Source organism: Panthera tigris, chromosome D1, assembly GCF_018350195.1.
Source record: "Panthera tigris isolate Pti1 chromosome D1, P.tigris_Pti1_mat1.1, whole genome shotgun sequence".
Taxonomy (NCBI): Eukaryota; Metazoa; Chordata; class Mammalia; order Carnivora; family Felidae; genus Panthera; species Panthera tigris.
This window is the reverse complement of record NC_056669.1, coordinates 55691902-55710261: the sequence shown is the minus strand read 5'-3', so window position 1 is coordinate 55710261 and position 18360 is coordinate 55691902. Positions and strand designations below refer to the sequence as shown.

Here is an 18360-nt window from a genome sequence, read left to right as displayed (position 1 = left end):
TAGGATTTTAGCCCAAACCTTTCTGATTCCTAAGGACATGGGCTTTCCAATATAGTGTACTGCCTCCCATATGATCCACCTATTGTATTGAAGCACTAAAATTAGCTATGACATTGTTAGCCATCAAGCCAATTGTGTAGAATTATGAAAGGAGTCAAGTGCTTCCCATTACATGTTATAAGGAAGTAGATCTGTTCTTTAGGGAGAAAACAATTTATTGGCACTAAATTCTGGGAAGAATGTGCAATGTATTAAACATCATAATGAAATATAGTCATTGCAAGTTTGCAAAAGTTACAGCAAGAAATATCTTTTAACCCTTGAGAAGGGCAGTATCATAAATCATAGTTCAAAAAAAGCATTTCTGCAGGGAAGGAAACTAAAATAGTTCAAGTATATTGCTTTTTGGTCATCTGACATGATATAGAAAACCCAGAAGAATGACAGTTTATTGGTTTTAACTTTTGACAGGAGCTGGCCATTATCCAGTCTGAGGCCAAAGTCTCTGGTGAGAAAGGGCCCAAAGAGTCTGTGTTGTGTTTTGTTGATGGAAGCAAAATTCATATTCTTTAGCTGTTAGACTTACAGGAGACAGCATTGACATTTGGTTATTAAAATTAAAGTGTCTGACCTGAGTTTTTGCTGAACACAGGGGCCATCTTCCTAACAGAGTGGAACGTTAGTGTGTAAATGGACAGGACCAAACATTCCAGAAAACAGTTTTGGAATATGGTAAACTAAGAGCATTCATTTGCTTTCCCTCCCTCTCGATGACCCACTGATATGATAGTAAAGATACAGTGGTGGTGGTAAAGATAAGAGAGGGCACCATTGGAATAGCAAAGATTTTGACACAGTTCTCGAAGACACAGTATAGATAGGATTGTTTTGATGCATCAGCTAGAGTAGAGAAAAACTGCCCACCTGGCACAAAAATGGAAGAGGCTGATGTGGGGGTTTCTGGTGCAGCTCTCAGAGGTCTCAACTTGGAGTTTCCAAGTATAGAAATCAGGAACGATGGAGCAGTAATTAGGGGAGCTGGGCCTACTGGTCCATTTTCTTTTCTTTGGATTTGGACTCCCTTCCTGTAATACTTGCTCCAGCTGCTTTCTAAACATAATGGATTCTTGACCTGGTTAGGTCTCATGGGACAAGGGTTTGGCATAGAAGGTGGAACAGAGCCTGACTGTGGACTTTTACAATTGACCTAGAGGGAAAACATAAAGACAGCTCTACTTAGAAATGAAATGCCCTAGAGTAACCCAGTCCTAAGATTGACAGTTGTCAATAATGTAACAGTACTGCCTTCTTCCAGCATGGCATGTATACTCTGAAGAAAAGCCTAATTGTCTACAGGACCTACCCACTTATGCTGAGTTGGCACCCAGGAACGATGCCTTTCATGTAAATAAGTCTTTCTAGCTTCAAAGGAAACCTACACTAGTTGCCTATACTAATCAGTCTGATCACTTATTCATGGATTTGAAGGGAAAACCAAGGATCATCAGATATTTGAGGAAAACCGTATAAACAAGTCCAAGTTAAATGGAATAGCTGACCCCAAAGGAGCAGGAAATACAAAGAACAGAGAAAAACTTAAAAAAAAATTTAAATCAGCATCCTCAGATTTGACTTCCAGCCTCTGCGGAGGATGTAGAAAGGTAGTAAGAACTTCACTTCCACCCTAACAACAAGAGAAAGCTGAATAATGTACAAAATCATAGCTTTTCTTGCATCTGGAGAATTAAAGATTACAGGGCAGCCAGGTAGCCTGATAATGTAAGAAAAGATGGGCATGTCCGAGAAGAGACAGGATGTGAGGACTGACTCACCAGTGGCAGAGCATGGGAGGAAGTTGGGCCACTGTCTAAGAAGGTAAAATAATTCCACTACAATTTTTAACAAATTGCTAACCACTAAGTGTGTTCTATTGTAAGACTATAGCAGCTGTAAGCAGTTCACACCTCCTTGCAGTTTACTCTGTGTGGACCTACAATGGATATTCACAAGAAAGATTGGAGACAGGGTAGAAAATGTAGAAAGCCTCCTGTGGTTGTATAGGTCTGGAGGAAGGGGAACGGATGCTGTTGCTAGAAAGCATAACTCTTCTCTAAGAACAAAAGCACTAAGCCTCTGGAGGAAGAGCTGCAAGCCCTATGGTTTCTAGGACAGAAGTGAAGGATTGGAAGAAGAAAAAGAAAACATCATTACACTTGGGGGTGAGGCAGAAACAGTGTTGGCCCTGGACTATTAGAAACCTCCTGTCCCTAGGGGAGGGACAGTATCACTGAGAGAAAGCCCTACCCTGATACCTCAGGGCACAGGGACACATTTGAGCTTAGCTCAAATGAGATAAAAGAGAAACTCAGCTCTCCTCCCCAACCAGGATAGAAAGCCTGAAGTGTATCACTTGAGGAGAGGCAAGAGCATAGTGAGTCACTCTTACTTAGGTGCAGGTTCATAGGGCAGAACTTGTTCCCTAAATCTGAGGGTGGCACGAGTTCATTGAGCAAAAGCATCCAGCAAATCATCTCCACCATCACCACCTCCAAAAAGGAGAAGTTAGAGGAAATTTGAAGAATTTTGAAGTTGAAGGTAGCAACAAAATGGAAGCAACAAAACCCTAAACCAGCTTAGTTCCTGATTGTATTGACTCAGCCCCCAAATTAACAGTAGAAGAGGCGTGTCCTTTTCTTTCTCGGTTGTCTCATGCTCTCTGTTGCACATGATGTTGAGCCTTCAATCAAAATTTTTGAAACAAAGAAAAGCAAAAACAAAACAAAGACCCATTGTTATCCCTTCCCCTCCCACCACCACCAACAAAATGTTGTCAAGAGAATTTAACTCAAAAGAGGAAAAAAACTCAGTAGTGACTCAGATGTTGGGAATATCAGAGAGAGAATTTAAAATAACTGTGATTAATGGGCTTCGGGCTTTTATTGAAAGGTGGATAACCAGTATGGATAGATGGTAAATTTCAGCTGTGAGATGGAAACTATAAGAAACAGTCTAATAGATATGTTACAAATAAAGAACATGGTAAGAGAGATGAACAGTGCCTTTGACGGACACTCCAGTAGATTTGACACAGCTGAGAAAAGAATAAGTGAACTTGAATATAGATCAATAGAAATTACCTGAACTGACGTGCAAAGAGACTCTTTGACAAAAAACTAAGACAATTCATTACCACCAGTCCTACATTTTAAGAAATGTTAAAAGAATTTCTTCAGTGGAAGAAAAATGATACCAGACAGAAATGTGGCTCTACACACACAAAAAATGAGATCTCCAGAAATGGCTGAAGATACTATAAAGACATTTTTTCTTATTTTTAATTACTATAAAAGACAGTTGATTTTCTAATGCAAAAATAGCAGTGTTTTGGGGTTTATAACATGCATAAAGTAAAATGTGTGAAGAATGTGAGGAGTGGGGAAGGGAAGAATTGGGAGCATAGTATTTTCAGGTTTTTATACTCTACATGAAGTAGTATAATAATATTTGAAGGTAGACTTATTTATTGAAGTTATATACTGTAAACTCTGGGGCAGCCACGAAAAATTTAAAATAAAGATAAGACTGCGGCGCCTGGGTGGCTCAGTCGGTTAAATGTCCAACTTTAGCTCAGGTCATGATCTCGTGGTCTGTGAGTTCGAGCCCCACATCGTGCTCTGTGCTGACAGCCCGGAGCCTGGAGCCTGCTTCCAATTCTGTGTCTCCCTCTCTCTGCCCCTCCCACACTCACGCCTCTGTCTCTCTCATTCTTTCAAAAGTAAATAAACATTAAAAAAAATTAAAAAATAAAATAAAATGGAGATAAGACTAAGCCAATCGTGAAGAAAGAGGGAATTGTAAAAAAATATTCAATTCAAAAGCATGAAAAAAGAAGGGAAAAAGGAACAGAGAATAGGTAGAATATATAGAAAACAACTAGCCAAATGGTAGATTTTAATCTAAATGTCAATGATTATATTAAGTATAAGCAATCAAAATACCTCAGTTAAAAAACTGAGATTGTTCAGATTAATTTACATTTAAAAAAACCCAACTAAATGCTATCTGTAAGGAACCCACTTTTAATATAAGGGTAGATAGATTGATTGATTAAAAGTAAACGAATGGGAATAGTACACCATGCAGATACAAATTAAAAGAAGGCCAGAGTGGCAATATTATATTAGAAAAGGAGATTTCAGAACAGTGAATATTACCTGTGATAAAGACAGATTTTACATTATGGTGGAGAGGTCAGTCACAAAAAGATATGACAATTCTAAATATGTATGAACATAACAGAGCTTCACTATATATGTGTGTGTGTGTATACATGTATATATGTATATTTACGTATATACATATATACACACACACGCAAACTATATATATACCATATATACACTATATATATACAACATATATGTATATACTACACACACACACACACACACACAGTGTTAAATGTGTGTGTGTATATAGCAAAAACTGATAAAATTGGAAGAAGAAATAGTCAAATCTATAATTAAAGCTGGAAGCTGCAACACTCATCTCTCAGTAATTCATAGAACAAGTGAAGAGAAAATCAGCAAGGATAAAGACCTTAACACTATTAACTAACTTGCCCTGATTAACAGCAGACCACCCCACTGCACACTATCAGAATATACCTTTTTATCGTACGCGCATTGAACATTCGGTTAGGCCATAGTTGCTATCATAAAACAAATTAAAAAAGAATCAGAATAATGCAAAATATGGTCTCTGACTAAAAGAAATAAACTAGAAATCACTAATAGATAAATCTGGAAAATTTCAAATATTTGGTAATCATTCAACACGTACATGGGGTGGGGGGTGAAAGTTATCAATCTGAATGTCATCTGAAATCATTAAAGATTAAGATTTGGGGAGGAATTATACTGGGGCTAAAGGAGATGAGTGGTGCTCCTTGATTATGTTCTGTTTGGGGGGCAAAGTTACCAACATGTGGATCATTTAAATACTGGTGGGAGAGAAGAGAAGGGTACTTAGAAATATGTTGATAAAATGACTTAAGTTGGTGAACTTAGTGCTAAGGTCTAAACTGTATAATGTTCAATAATGTACTTCTTGTTCCTTCTCGCAGGAGAGGTGCAGAATAGTTGAAGGCCCCTTTTCCTGTTGGATCATAGTTCATGAAACCAAACCCCTTTGTAAGATTAGTGTGTCTGGATCTAAGATTGTTTTTCTGTGCTTCAGTATTTCTGGTGCTATCAGGCCTGGATTGTCAAGAACAGAAGATGCCCTCATTTCTTAGAGTAGGAAGATGTAAAAAGATTTTATGATCACATAAATGGACATGGAGGTTCCAGAAGTTGATGTAAATATAACAATCAGGCATATAAACACAAATACTAATCTCTGTGTAATGCTAAAGCAAACACTTAAAGGAAATTAAATGTTCTGTAATGGGTTTGGGGTTTGGGGTATCAGTTAAAATGTGGAATATTCATATAATTCACATCCACGGAGTTGAATTTTACACAGCCATTAAACATTATAACTTAGACTATCTGTCAACATGTAAAAATGCTTATGACATAATATGGAAAAATCAGAATATACATTTCCTGCACACTGTGATTGTAGCTAAAACTACTTATATTTATGAACTATGCGATAGCAGTCAAAATGCAGGTAATTTTTCCTTTTCTACTTTTTATACTCTCAGAAACGTTGTTGTATAGCATTTGTGGGTGAGAAGAAATTAACCACTTAAAAGATAGATAAACTTTATTTATTAGAGCAGTTTTTAGGTTCATAGCAAACTTGAGCCGAAGTTGCAGAGATTTCCCATATATCCCCAACTCTCACACATGCATAGCCTCCTCCATTATCAGCATCTCCCACCAGAGAGATCTGTTTATTACAATTGATGAACCTTTAGTGAATAAGCATCAACACCAGAGTCTATAGCCGCTTTCTTTTAAAATGAAGTCTGGGGATGCCTGGGTGGCTCAGTTGGTTGAGCATCCGACTTTGGCTCAGGACATGATCTTGCAGTCAGTGAGTTTGAGTCCCGCATCGGGCTCTGTGCTGACAGCTCAGAGCCGGAAGCCTGCTTAGGATTCTGTGTCTCCCTCTCTCTCTCTGCCCCCGCCCCCACCTCACGTCCTGTCTCTCTCTGTCTCTCAAAGGTGAATAAGTATTAAAAAAAATTTTTTTTAAATGAAGTCTGAATTTTGAAATCTCATCAGGGTTTCTTGGTCAGCAATCCAGAAATCTGGAGGCAGGTTACTCTTTGACTTACTCTTTGACTCCTGCTAAAGGCTGGACTTGTGTCAAAATTGAACAAGTAGGGAAGTTTCTTCTAGTTAATTCCCCCAGAAGACCTCTATCCCCAGTTTACTTTGCCTCTGAACTCTATTGCTCTCTCATAGTCGGGGGATGGGCTCTGCGTGTTTGGTTGTGATCGAGCAGTTGTATCTGCAGTGTTACATCTGGAATTGTCTTCCTCCGTCTGTCTCTAGGAAGTGCATTTTCAACTGAGCACCTCAAGCTTCAACTCCAGAAGGAATCTCTGAATGAATTGAGGAAGGAGTGTACTGCGAAAAGGTAAATGCAACACTGAGAATAATAGTTAAGAGTGTTGAGTTTACCTTAAGGGTAGGATTTGGAAAAGCAGGATTCTGTAAAAGCTGCTGGTATTCATTTATATTCCACACACATCAGTGCCACATTCATTTATTCAACAAACATTTATGAAGCACCCTACTGAGCGTCATGCACGTGCTAAAAGTAGTTACGAGAGCTCCTAGCCTAATCAGAAATGTGAACAGTTGATCTTCTAGTTTATTTATGTATTGCTTATCTATTTTTAATGTTTATTTATTTTTCAGAGAGAGAGAGAAAGCAAGGGAGGGGAAGAGAGAGAATCCCAAGCAGGCTGGGTGCTTTCAGCACAGATCCCCACGCAGGGTTTGAGCTCACGAACCGTGAGATCACGACCTGAGCTGAAATCAGGAGTGGGATGCTTAACTGACTGAGCCACCCAGGCGCCCCTATTCTTCTAGTTTTTAAGGCCACTGCACCATGACTTAATGTTTGAATCTTCTCCTCTTCCTGTCTTCCACATGTAGGGTAGCTTATGGTCTTTTCTTCAGACTTAACTCCTGTTTAGTGTTCGTCCATTTGGATTACCTCCACAGCTCCTAGCTTGTCTTTCTAACATCAGTCTCTCCACTTTTCAGTTCATCCTCCATGTTGCTTATCAGACCTCTCCTCCTAAAATACTATTTTTACCATATTTTTTCTCCTTTTAAGAAGTCATGGTGATTGTTTTGCTTAACTTTTCAAATAACCTTCAGCAAATTGGCACTGTACAACTGTAGTTCATTTCAGTTGCTCCACAACATTCATTTCATAGGTGCTAATAGTTTTTCTCTTTATTTTTTCCAGCCCATGCTTAATTTGATGCCACCTCTGTTCTTTTGCTCATGTTTACTCCCTTTTTCTGGAAAGTCATCTCATCCTACATTTTTCTTCAAGAAACCTTAGCAATTGAGCATTCAAGAATGTTAGACCTGGAAAGAACCGTGGAGATCATCTGGTCTAATCCTCTCAATTTGCAGATAGGAAGGCAAGGCTCTGGGAAGTTACTTTGACCAGCTCACAAGGAAAGCAGGACTAGATCCCTTTAACTCTTTAATGCTCTTTGCGTTACACTACTACTTTTACGTTCTACTTTGACCTACAGTTTTGCTGAATTCCTCTTTTTTTTTTTTTTAATCATTAGCACAATTGAGCAGGTAATTTATTCTATGGGTATTTTATCTCATGGTCTTATTTCTTTAGTTCAAGAGAAGAGCTGCATCATCTCATGCCACACCTTAGTGTTTGTTCTTTTTATTCTATTTTCCTAATATGGCAGGCAGTAGCTGTGAGTGAAAAATAGAATACTTTTGAAAGATAATACCATGTAGATATTTCCTGAAATCAGATTGGCTTTCAGATTAAATGAGACCCTGGTCTTCTTACTGAGCCTCTCTAAATTTTTTATCCTTGTTTGTAAAATGGGTATAATAATATCAACCTAATTGAATTATTCCAATAAGTAAAGCCGTTTGTAAAGCTCCTGGCATGTAGCGGTAGGTGCACAGTCAATGATTATCTGTACCCTTTACATCTCTTAGCATGATGCCTGATACACACAGTAGGCCCCAGTATATGGTTATCTTGATCTTATACTATTTAGAGATAGGTCAGGATTCATGTTAGCTATTATTCTGACTCTACTTCTGAGTTTCTGTGGCCCACTGCAGGCCATTTAATCTTCCTCTGCATCAATTATGTGGAAATAAATATTACCATGAAAACATTTTTTGTTTTAACAAATATGCTTTTTATCTTTCCTTATCAGAGAACTCTTTCTGAAGACTAATGCTCAGTTGACAATTCGTTGCAGGCAATTACTATCTGAGCTTTCCTACATTTACCCTATTGATTTGGTAAGTTTCAAATTTTCTAGGAAAAAATTTTTTTAAAGATGGTTTCTGTTTGAAATTTCCTCTCAATGAAAAAATTCATTGCTCTAGTCTTAATCATATGCTTTGTCATGAATCATTCAGAAGCTAATATCTATTTAAAAAAATAGATTTGGAATGAATTGGCATTCAGTTCCACCATTTGATTTTTTATAGCAATTTGATGGTGAAATGCACTCATTTTCATCTGAAAGAATGCCAAATAAATTTCTGGTTTCCTTATGATCTTTTTTACTCAGCCAGATTATCCACTGCCATCATTTCTTTCTTTTCTTTTCTTTTCTTTTCTTTTCTTTTCTTTCTTTCTTTCTTTCTTTCTTTCTTTCTTTCTTTCTTTCTTTCTTCCACTGCCATCATTTCTTTCTTTCTTTCTTTCTTTCTTTCTTTCTTTCTTTCTTTCTTTTCTTTTCTTTTCTTTTCTTTTCTTTTCTTTTCTTTTCTTTCTCTTTCTTTCTCCCTCCCTCTTTCTCTTTCTTTCTTTCTTTCTTTCTTTCTTTCTTTCTTTCTTTCTTTCTTTCTTTCTTTCTTTCGTTTATTTATTTATTTTGAGAGAGAGAGAGCACGAGGCAAGGTAGAGCAGAGAGAGAGAGAGAGAGAGAGGGAGAGAATGCCAATAGGCTCTGCGCTGTCAGCACAGAGCCGGTGACGCAGGGCTCAATCTCACTAACCATGAGATCGTGACCTGAGCCAAAATCATGAGTCAGATGCTTAACTGAATGAGCCCCCCAGGAGTCCCGCATTTCTGACGCATACATGCAGATGCATGTGTACTGCTTTAAAAATATAACTGGTAATTAATTTGTATTTGTTAGTACTACTTAGGAAATTCCTGGGGTAACTGCCAGGAGGTTAAGTTTTTGAATCCAGTTTTTTAGAGTAAATGTAAAAAGTAAAACTTCAATAAAATTAGAAAGATGAGAATTCTCTTTTAGAGAGCCAAGTCACTAAACTTGATGGCTTTATTTTCTTTTTAATGAAAAGAAATTTAAAAGACTAATTTTCTGAGGAAAGCTAATAGAATTTTAGGTTGCTTACAGAATTTTGTTAATTCCATTGAAAAATCTTCATTTATAACTATGGATTCATGGGGATATTTTTGTAATAAAAATTTTACATGGCTTTTTGCTTGGACATGATGTTTTAAATGTTTATATTATAGAAAATTTCAAGTATATATAAATGTGCAGATGGTAGTATAATGAATCATTATGTACTCATCATCCAGCTTCAACAATTATGATAGTATTTTGTGTCCAGAACAGTATTATCTTTGAGTTAACACTGGTCTGCTTAATTCTCTGAGATTTAACTTAGGGTTTCTGTGCTTTAAACAGAAAAAGAATTAATTTCATTCTTTGGTTGTATTCACAGAATGAGCATAAGGATTACTTTGTATGTGGTGTCAAGTTGCCCAATTCTGAGGACTTCCAAGGTATTTTATTTCTTTTTACATCTAAAGATTTGGTGTATGTGATATATGGGTATGTTGCAGAGAAAAAAACAGAGATATCTTGAAGAGTTGGTTGCCTAGCAGAGGGTTTTTGGACCTTCTGTCCCTTCCCAAATGAAAGAGTCAGATTCTCTGATGGGAGACTTAAGAGGATATTTAGTTCTAATCATGGGGAAAAAATTATTGAGTTGTATATTTGAAATTTAAAAGGAAATAGTTTTTATGTGGGCTTTAAGAAAATCAGACAATGGCATTCTTAAGAATACTAATAATCTCCCTATCCTTTTGGTTTGATTTTCATGAAAGATTTGTATGTGGTTGGGAGCAGAAGCACAACCAACATTAATCTGTTCTGTTGTTATTTAGAAAATCATATGTCTGGTAACGTGAAACGTCTTTGAAAATTTAATTTTGTGACATTCCTACTACCACAGGCTCAACTTTTGTTACACTGTCATTTCTGTCCTCTTTGAACTAAGAAAAAGTTACATTAGAGATATTATAGACTGTGATTTATAGTAATTGCTATATTTTAAAGTTCCTAATCTCTTTACCAGTAGGCCAAAGGAAAGAACTTCTTTTATTTGACATTTTGGTAAAGAGATTTTTTTTTTTTTTATTGTTCGCAAAGTGGGTTCTTTTCCCCTAGCCTATGCAGTGCTTTGAGGCTTATTAAATAGCTTTATAGATTATTCCCAAAGGTAGCATATTATGTATGTGGGAAGAAGTTATTCAAGAAGACAGCATTACAGGTTTTGTTTGGGACCTTCCTCCATTTCTTGATAAAGAAAATGTTGTTATTTATGGTCCTTTAACATTTAAGACTGATTTATTACCTACTTTGGCCTTTACAGCAACCCTTACAGCAAGTAGTTGGCACATAATATGAGTGATAAAATAGGAATGGGAAAACCTGTATTAAGTCCTGTTTCCCCTTCTAGAAACCATGTAATTTGGAGCAAGCCATCCAAGCTCAACTCAAAAGTTGATTTCCTAATCGATATCATGAACATATTGATTCATGTCCTTACCTGTTTTACATTAATGTTGAGAAGATTAGATCTGTAAAAGCATTACATTTGCCTTATCTTTAATCCTCACAAAACAAAGGAAACCTATAAAGAAAGTGGTATAATCTCATATTACATAGCATGTAAATAAGCTATTTATTTAGTTAGTGACTTGCTCAAGACCACAAAACTAGGTAACGATCTATCCCGGATTTGTCTGGTTTCCATTGTAAAATGGTCCTTCTAATCTCCATAAGTCATGGAGATGTGTTTTGGTGTTAATTTTAGGCAAGTTATGGTGTCCTGAAGGCCATAACACATCTTTTTCCTCATTCGTTCATTCGTTCAACAAACCTATTGAGTACCTTGAGCCTTGTGCCAGGTTCCGGGGATATAGAGCAACGATCAATTGGGAAAAGTACTAATTGAGCACACCTATATGCCAGGCACTGTGCTGGATTTTGAGGGTATAATGATAGAAGAAACAAGTATGTTCTCTCCTTTCATGGAGTGTACAATCTTTTAAGGGAGACAACCAATAAGAAAATAAGTATTTAACAAGTATTTAATAAAAGAATATGTTATTATAGACAGTAGGAGAACCTACTTTAGAGAAAGCAGTTAGAGAAGGCCTCTCTGAGAAGAAACATTGGACAGAAAATTTGAAGGCTGAAAGGATCCAACTCTGCTACATCTGGGGGAAGAGCTTTCCTCGAAGAGGGGGCAGCAAGTACAAAGTTCACGATGGAGCAATGAACTTGATATATCTGAAAAAAAAAATTCAGGGTAGGGGGTATGGGAGAAAAGACCTGTATTTTGGACAAATCATATAATCCCTCAGCTTAATTTCTTCACCTATAAAATGGGTAATATCTACATTCTCATTTATTGTGATGACTGAATGAGATAATAATACTTGAAAGAGCTTTGCATATAAGGTACTCATGTAAATGTAATGGGAATTGCTTGTGAGAGAGAGGAGGGAAAGGGAGGAAAGTAGGAGAGAAAGAAGGAAAGACCAAAAAGACCAGACCTGTGTGACTGGAGAGTAGCGAGCAGGAGGAAGGTAGGAGGAGGTCAGCCAAGGCCTAGAGGCCACCGTAGGGCGTTTGTGTTATTCTCAGTGGAGTGGGAAAACCCTGCAGGGCTTTAAGAGAGGGATGACATGAGCTGATGATATAATCAATCTTCGATTCTATTTTTGTGTTCTATAAAGTATTCTGTTTCCTAGTTTTTCACAGCTTTTGCCAGCTCTGTCTTCCTAGTATGTCCAACAAGCGGAGTCTATTTTTCCCACCCTTTAAATAATTAGTTTAGCTTTTTGGTGCAGTTTGCTGAAAATGAAATGGGAGATAAAATGAAACAAATGTGTAAATTTTCACTCTAAGGCCCTGTTCGCTCCCTGTGATGCCTCACAATCAGAAATTTTAAGAAGCACATATGGTAGTGTTGTACTTTAAAATCTTATGTTAGCATTCTGCAAGGCACTTCCATATTCTCAATTCACTGAATGTCTTGTGTTGTGTCACCTGCTGGGCCAGGTGCTGAGAGTGTGCAAAGATGAGTAGGACATTGATCCTACCTCAGTGGGCTTTCGGTCCAGGTGAGGCCATTAAACTTGTAATCAGAGCCATCAAGACATATTTATTGATTTCATACCCTGTGTCAGGCACTTTGAAGTTTATAGTAGGTACCCAAGATTCAAAGAAGTGGAAATACTCAGTGCCGTCAGGAGGGGATCGTGAAAACCTTTACAGGGAAGATGGTGCCTGAGGTGTCTTAAAAGATGAAATAGTATTCCCCTGGTGAGAGAAGGGTAGGAGGACATTTTAGATTGGGAGAGTAGAGAAATATGGTAACATGGAACATCATGCGTGGTGCTTCTTGTTTATTTAATTTTCACAACTGTGAGAATGAATTCCTTCTGTGAAGGAAAGAATTACACTCAATTTTTATTTTTTTTTTTAAGACAAGAAAATTGAGGCTCAGAGAGATTAGTTAATTTTTCCAAAGACTCATACTAGCCAGTAGCAGAGCTAAAGTCATTCCTGGTCAGTCTGGTTTTAAGGTCCGTATTATTCCTGTCATGGTGCCGTTTTTGTCCTTGTTTTGAATAATAACCTCTTCCAAACTTCTGACAGCTTTTTAGTGTTCTGTAACAGCTGCATTCTTGGTCATTCTCTCGTAAGGAACTCCAAACTGGTTATTCTGTGATATTTGTGAGAGACTTTGCTGGGATAGACTTTACAATGCCTGGGTCGACACTGTTTGGGAAACCCTACTGTAGTGGCCCAAACTTTATTGTTCTTTTCTAAATGGGTAAGTTACTGTTAGAGTATGCCAAAGAAGCCTGGACACCGTGGGAGAAAGTTGTCTGGTGAAGGGTATTCATTTGAGTTCCATTGACTGAGACATTTCTCGTTAAAAAAAAAAAAAAAAAAAAAAAAAAAAGAAAGAAAAAAATTGTTTGTGTGTGTTTTTAAGTAATCCATAACACGAGAGCCTTTTGTGGTAATGAGACCCAGATTTCCTTCTGTGTCTGTATTCCTTTATGCAGGCATGATTTCTTGGAAAGGAGAGACCATATGTCAAACAGTGTCTCATTGAGAACATGGAATGATTCCATAGATGCTGTGGCAGTGATTAGAGTCTTAAATATTTTGTCCTGTCTGGATCAGTGAGTGCTTGGTTCCTTACCAAATCAGCTGCCTCAGTGATTGGGAAGGCAGGATGGTAAGAGCTTTTAGATCACTTATTTGTACTTGGATGCATTTGAATATTAATAGTTTGTCCAACATATAAGTCAAAGGGGCATTTGAATCAATTTATAATATTGTCATGGCCATTGTGGGTTGATGGTATTTATTATCATAAAAATGACACAAAAACTGCTGCTCTGAATAACTATTCACGTTTGAAAAACAAGTCAGAAATTATTATTATGAGGAAACTGCAGATTTTTGTTTTGGTTTTAAGCCCCTGAAAGCATTGTTTAAATTAAGCTCTTTTTCACACACCTGAGTCCTACAGTTTATTCCTGTTCTCTCTGAACCCTTCCACTCCCCCTCCAACTCCTTCTCCCCAGCAAGCCTATCATCTGTAACCTTCCTAACCCCGAGAGCGGCGTAAGGAACGCAAACCTCTGCTCTGCATTAGGTGTTAGGGACGTCATTAATGCTTACTGGAAAAGCACACCCCCGAGAGCCAGGTTTTGGCTTTGGCAGGTAAAATGTCTTTTAGATCTTGGAATGCTGGAAACCTTAAACCTTTTGGTTTTTTAGCTAAAGTGATTGGCAACAGAAAGTGACATCTGAGGTTCGTGGCCAGCAATAGCCATAATTAACCACATGAGCTCACATTTTCCCACTGGAGGTTCAGTGGTCTTGGGGTGATGAAAGTGACTTCCCTACCAGGAGGTGGTTTTCCTTTTGAGGGTATTGGAATACCCTTGGGCCCTGTAATGCCTCACCCGTGGTCCTTTTAAAATGCTTTTTAATATAAAGCTTCAATATTGGAAATCCAACACCGTGGCGTTTAACAGTGAGGCTATGACGGAGCACTGTGGCCTGGAATGGAAACAACCTAGGGTTTTTAATAGGCGGAGCGGGGAGTCTTGTGGTGGAAACAATGGTGAGTGTGAATAACCAGAATCAAAGCCGATTTCCAATTTTAGCGAGTTTTCGGCTTTTGCTGTTTCTTTTTGGATTTTGATTTGCATGTGTAGGCTTCTCATAGAGATGCCTTTTTATCTTTAAATTTAAGCAAAATTGTTTTGATCATTGAAAAGAGGTGTTGTTAGAAGACTAGTTTTTGTTCTTTTAATAGATCCGTGGATGTGGTCTCAAAATTTACAAATGCAATTCCTTAGTATTATTAGCCTTTCAGTAATATGGAAAAATGTAGATGCTTGTGTGTTTAGCATTGGATAGGTTTTTTTTAAGCATTCATGGTTTGCATTTGACCTGTTTGGAAGGCTGGTTAAGAGGCCTGCTGCTGCTTTCTAGAAGTTTGCAAATTCTTTTCTGTCTGGCCTCATAGGAAGGGAAAAGCTTAGTGTAAAGCACATATAAAAAAGTCCAAACTTAGCGTAGTATTATACTTCATTACTGTAAGTTGTCTGCTTCCTCTTCTCTCACTTCAGAAGAAAGTTCTTAAAGACCAGGTCCTTTTACTGATAGAAATATTTTAAATTCGATAGGCCCTACCCTTTACAGAAAGCGGAGGCACAGGATTCAGTGACTTCTCATAGACTTCAGTATCCTAGCTGTGACTCCAGGGATAGGTATTTTAAGGGCGGGGGGTGGGGGGGGGTATATACAGTTCACCCTCTTATTTTATCACTCATGGATTTTATCTGTAGGACTCTGATCAAGTCACTTATACAGTCTGAATTACATTTTTTTCTCATCTCTAAATTGCTGGCATCAGATTCAGTGATTTGAGATTCCTCCTAGCTCTAACATTATATGATGATTAAATTATAATGTGGTGAATTTACAATGTAGTCTAATGTAATTTTAGTCTCTAAGGTACTGTGGTATCCAGATTTCAACACAAGTGTTATAGGACTCAAGGTACTTGCATGGGATTGGGGCAAGAGGACATGGTCTCTAAGAACAGTTAGGATTCTAGTCAGTTAGGGCATGACTCAGTAGTCAGTTGAAATGAATGCTGGTTCATTTTCTTCAGCAGTTTGATTTGAGAGAACATCAAATTTTAGTTGAGAAGCCCATTCTCGGTCAAACACTTGACAAGTCACAGAGAACTCGGTGTCCTTTGCCCTTGTAAGAGAAGTGTGAAGAAACTAAGGTGATACAAGTGTGTCATATGCTTGGTACATTCTAGTGCCCAAGTTAAATTGTTATGTGTTCCACAGTAAACTTCTGAGACAGTATGGTGGAGTGCTTAAAGACAGAGGCACTGGTATCAGGCCAGCCCGTATGGTATTACTGTGTTACTTCAGACGGGTTCAATAACTTCTTTGACCCTTAGGTTCTTCATCTGTGAAACGAACGAAATAGCATATAAAAAGATACCCAGTTTCGTAATTGCTGATGAATTAATGACTATCATAAATAAAAGTACTATAGTCAGTTCCTTGCAGAAGAAAGTATACAGTGAATGTTACCTGTTTTTGTAGTATACTCAAAAAGAAACAAAGAATCCGCTGTGGTAGTCAGTGGTGGAGAATGAAATGATGAATAGATGACTATAGTGGCATTCCTACAACAAGAAGGTAGTACTTGGATAACTAAATATAAAAAGAACGTGAAAAAATACCACTAATAGTTGAAGTTAAAGATACCTTTAGAAATCAAGCCAAGGTCATCTCAATTATTTCAGCCTTTTCTCTAGCTAGAGATATTCTAGATTATGTGTTAAGCCTTTTAGAGGTGTGTGTGTGTGTGTGTGTGTGTGTGTGTGTGAACTTTTAAAAGTATTTTGGGAAGACTATATATCAAACAGTTACTTTTTTGTTCCTTCTGGGGCAAACTTGAAACGTTTTCCTTTATTACTCTCTTCTGAGTACCTGGTGATTATTATCCTTGGTAGGTAGTAGCAGAAGTCTAGATGGTGAGTTAAAAATGTTGGGGCGCCTGGGTGGCTCAGTCGGTTGAGTGTCCGACTTTGGCGTAGGCCATGATCTCATCATTTGTGAGTTCGAGTCTCAGGTTGGGCTCTGTACTGACAACTCCGAGCCTGGGGCCTGCTTCAGATTCTGTGTCTCCTTCTCTCTCTGCTCCTTCCTCGCTCGTGCGCTGTCTCTCTCTGCCTCTCAAAAATAAAGAAATGTTAAAAAAATGTAAATTATTTGTGACTTCTTTTTTTTTTTTTAAGTTTATTTTCTTTTGAGAGAGAGAGCATGCGCATACGGGGGGGAGGAGGGGGCGGTGGGGGAAGGCAGAGAGAGAATCCCAAGCAGGCTCTGCACCGTTAGTGCAGAGCCCTATGCAGGGCTCAAACTCACAAACCATGAGATCATGCCCTGAGTCGAAAACAAGAATCAGACACTTAACTGACTGGGCCCCCCAGGCGCCCCTATCTGTGACTTCTTAAAAGATAGATGCTTATGTTTGACCGTTGGGTACATACATTTTTGCCCCAACAGTTGCTTCTACCTAAATTGAATCAATAAGATATAAACTGTGGTTTTGGACTTTTACTTTCCTTTTTAAAATATTTTTCCTCACTATCCTGTTTCTAACTTCACAGTCTTATTTATGCAACACTGTCTCGTAGATAGAAAATACCCCATAAGGATGCATTGTGCCATTTCACTTCACCTTAGACTGAATAATTTGTACAATAGTACAGCAGTAGAACTATATTACTTATAAAGTTGTTAATGAATAAAATGTATAATGCTCATGTAGTATACTATGATTGAACCTCTGAAACTAATTTTCACATTATAACAGACCAGGTATTATTTCTGTCTTTAAAAATGCCAGGAAAGTAATGGATATTAGAGTGTATTAAGAACTCTTAAGATATACATGAAATATCAATCTCATCACATTAATTATTGGGCGGTAGTTTTAAATACAGTAAGTGAAATTTCAAGTCTTGTTAATATATTTAGATTTATTTAAAAATCCTATAATTTAGATGTGATTAATATTTTATTTACTAGTTATTTCTTATAAAATCTCTTGAAATTGATTATGATCTATTATATACATTTATAAGGTAAATAGTTATTTTCTTTTCCTCTGCTTTTGAATTTACAGCAAAAGATGATGGAAGCATTGCTGTTGCCCTTGGTTACACTGCACATTTGGTCTCCATGATTTCCTTTTTCCTACAAGTGCCCCTGAGATATCCTATAATTCATAAGGGATCTAGATCAACAATCAAAGATAATATCAATGACAAACTGACTGAAAAGGAGAGAGAGTAAGTATCTTTTTTTATATACTTTTAATGTAAGCCAGTTTGAAACATGGAATATATTAAAAATATAAAATGTGACCTAGATTGTGATTTTTTATATATCCTTTGTGAAGTGCTTCATTTTAAAAAATATATATATATTTTATGTTTTATTTTTTTATGTTTGAGAGAGAGACAGACAGACGGAGCACAAGCAGGGGAGGGGCAGAGAGATGGAGAAAGAATCTGAAGTAGGCTCTAGGCTCCGAGCTGTCAGCACAGAGCCCGCTGCGGGGCTCAAACTCATGAGCAGTGAGATCGTGACCTGAACCAAAGTCAGACGCTTAACCGACTGAGCCACCCAGGCGCCCCAGTGCTTCATTTCTTTTAAATAGAATATGGTTATTCATTTAGATTATAATAAATCCTACACTTCTTAAAATTGCTAATGATAGCAAGATTGACTCATTTAATTTGCCTTTGTGAGAACAAGTGTTATATACTC

The 18360-nt window shown here is 37.4% G+C and overlaps 1 protein-coding gene across 3 annotated transcripts in view; it reads left to right on the top strand.

The window, feature by feature from the left end:
• UVRAG (UV radiation resistance associated) overlaps positions 1-18360 on the top strand; it is a 296834-nt gene that overhangs the window by 158188 nt on the left and 120286 nt on the right. For all 3 annotated transcript variants that reach the window (XM_042957394.1, XM_042957395.1, XM_042957396.1), the window contains 4 exons: positions 6510-6594; positions 8399-8486; positions 9894-9954; positions 17714-17879. In XM_042957394.1, the coding sequence (XP_042813328.1) occupies positions 6510-6594; positions 8399-8486; positions 9894-9954; positions 17714-17879 (400 nt within the window). The remainder of the gene's footprint in view (positions 1-6509; positions 6595-8398; positions 8487-9893; positions 9955-17713; positions 17880-18360) is intronic.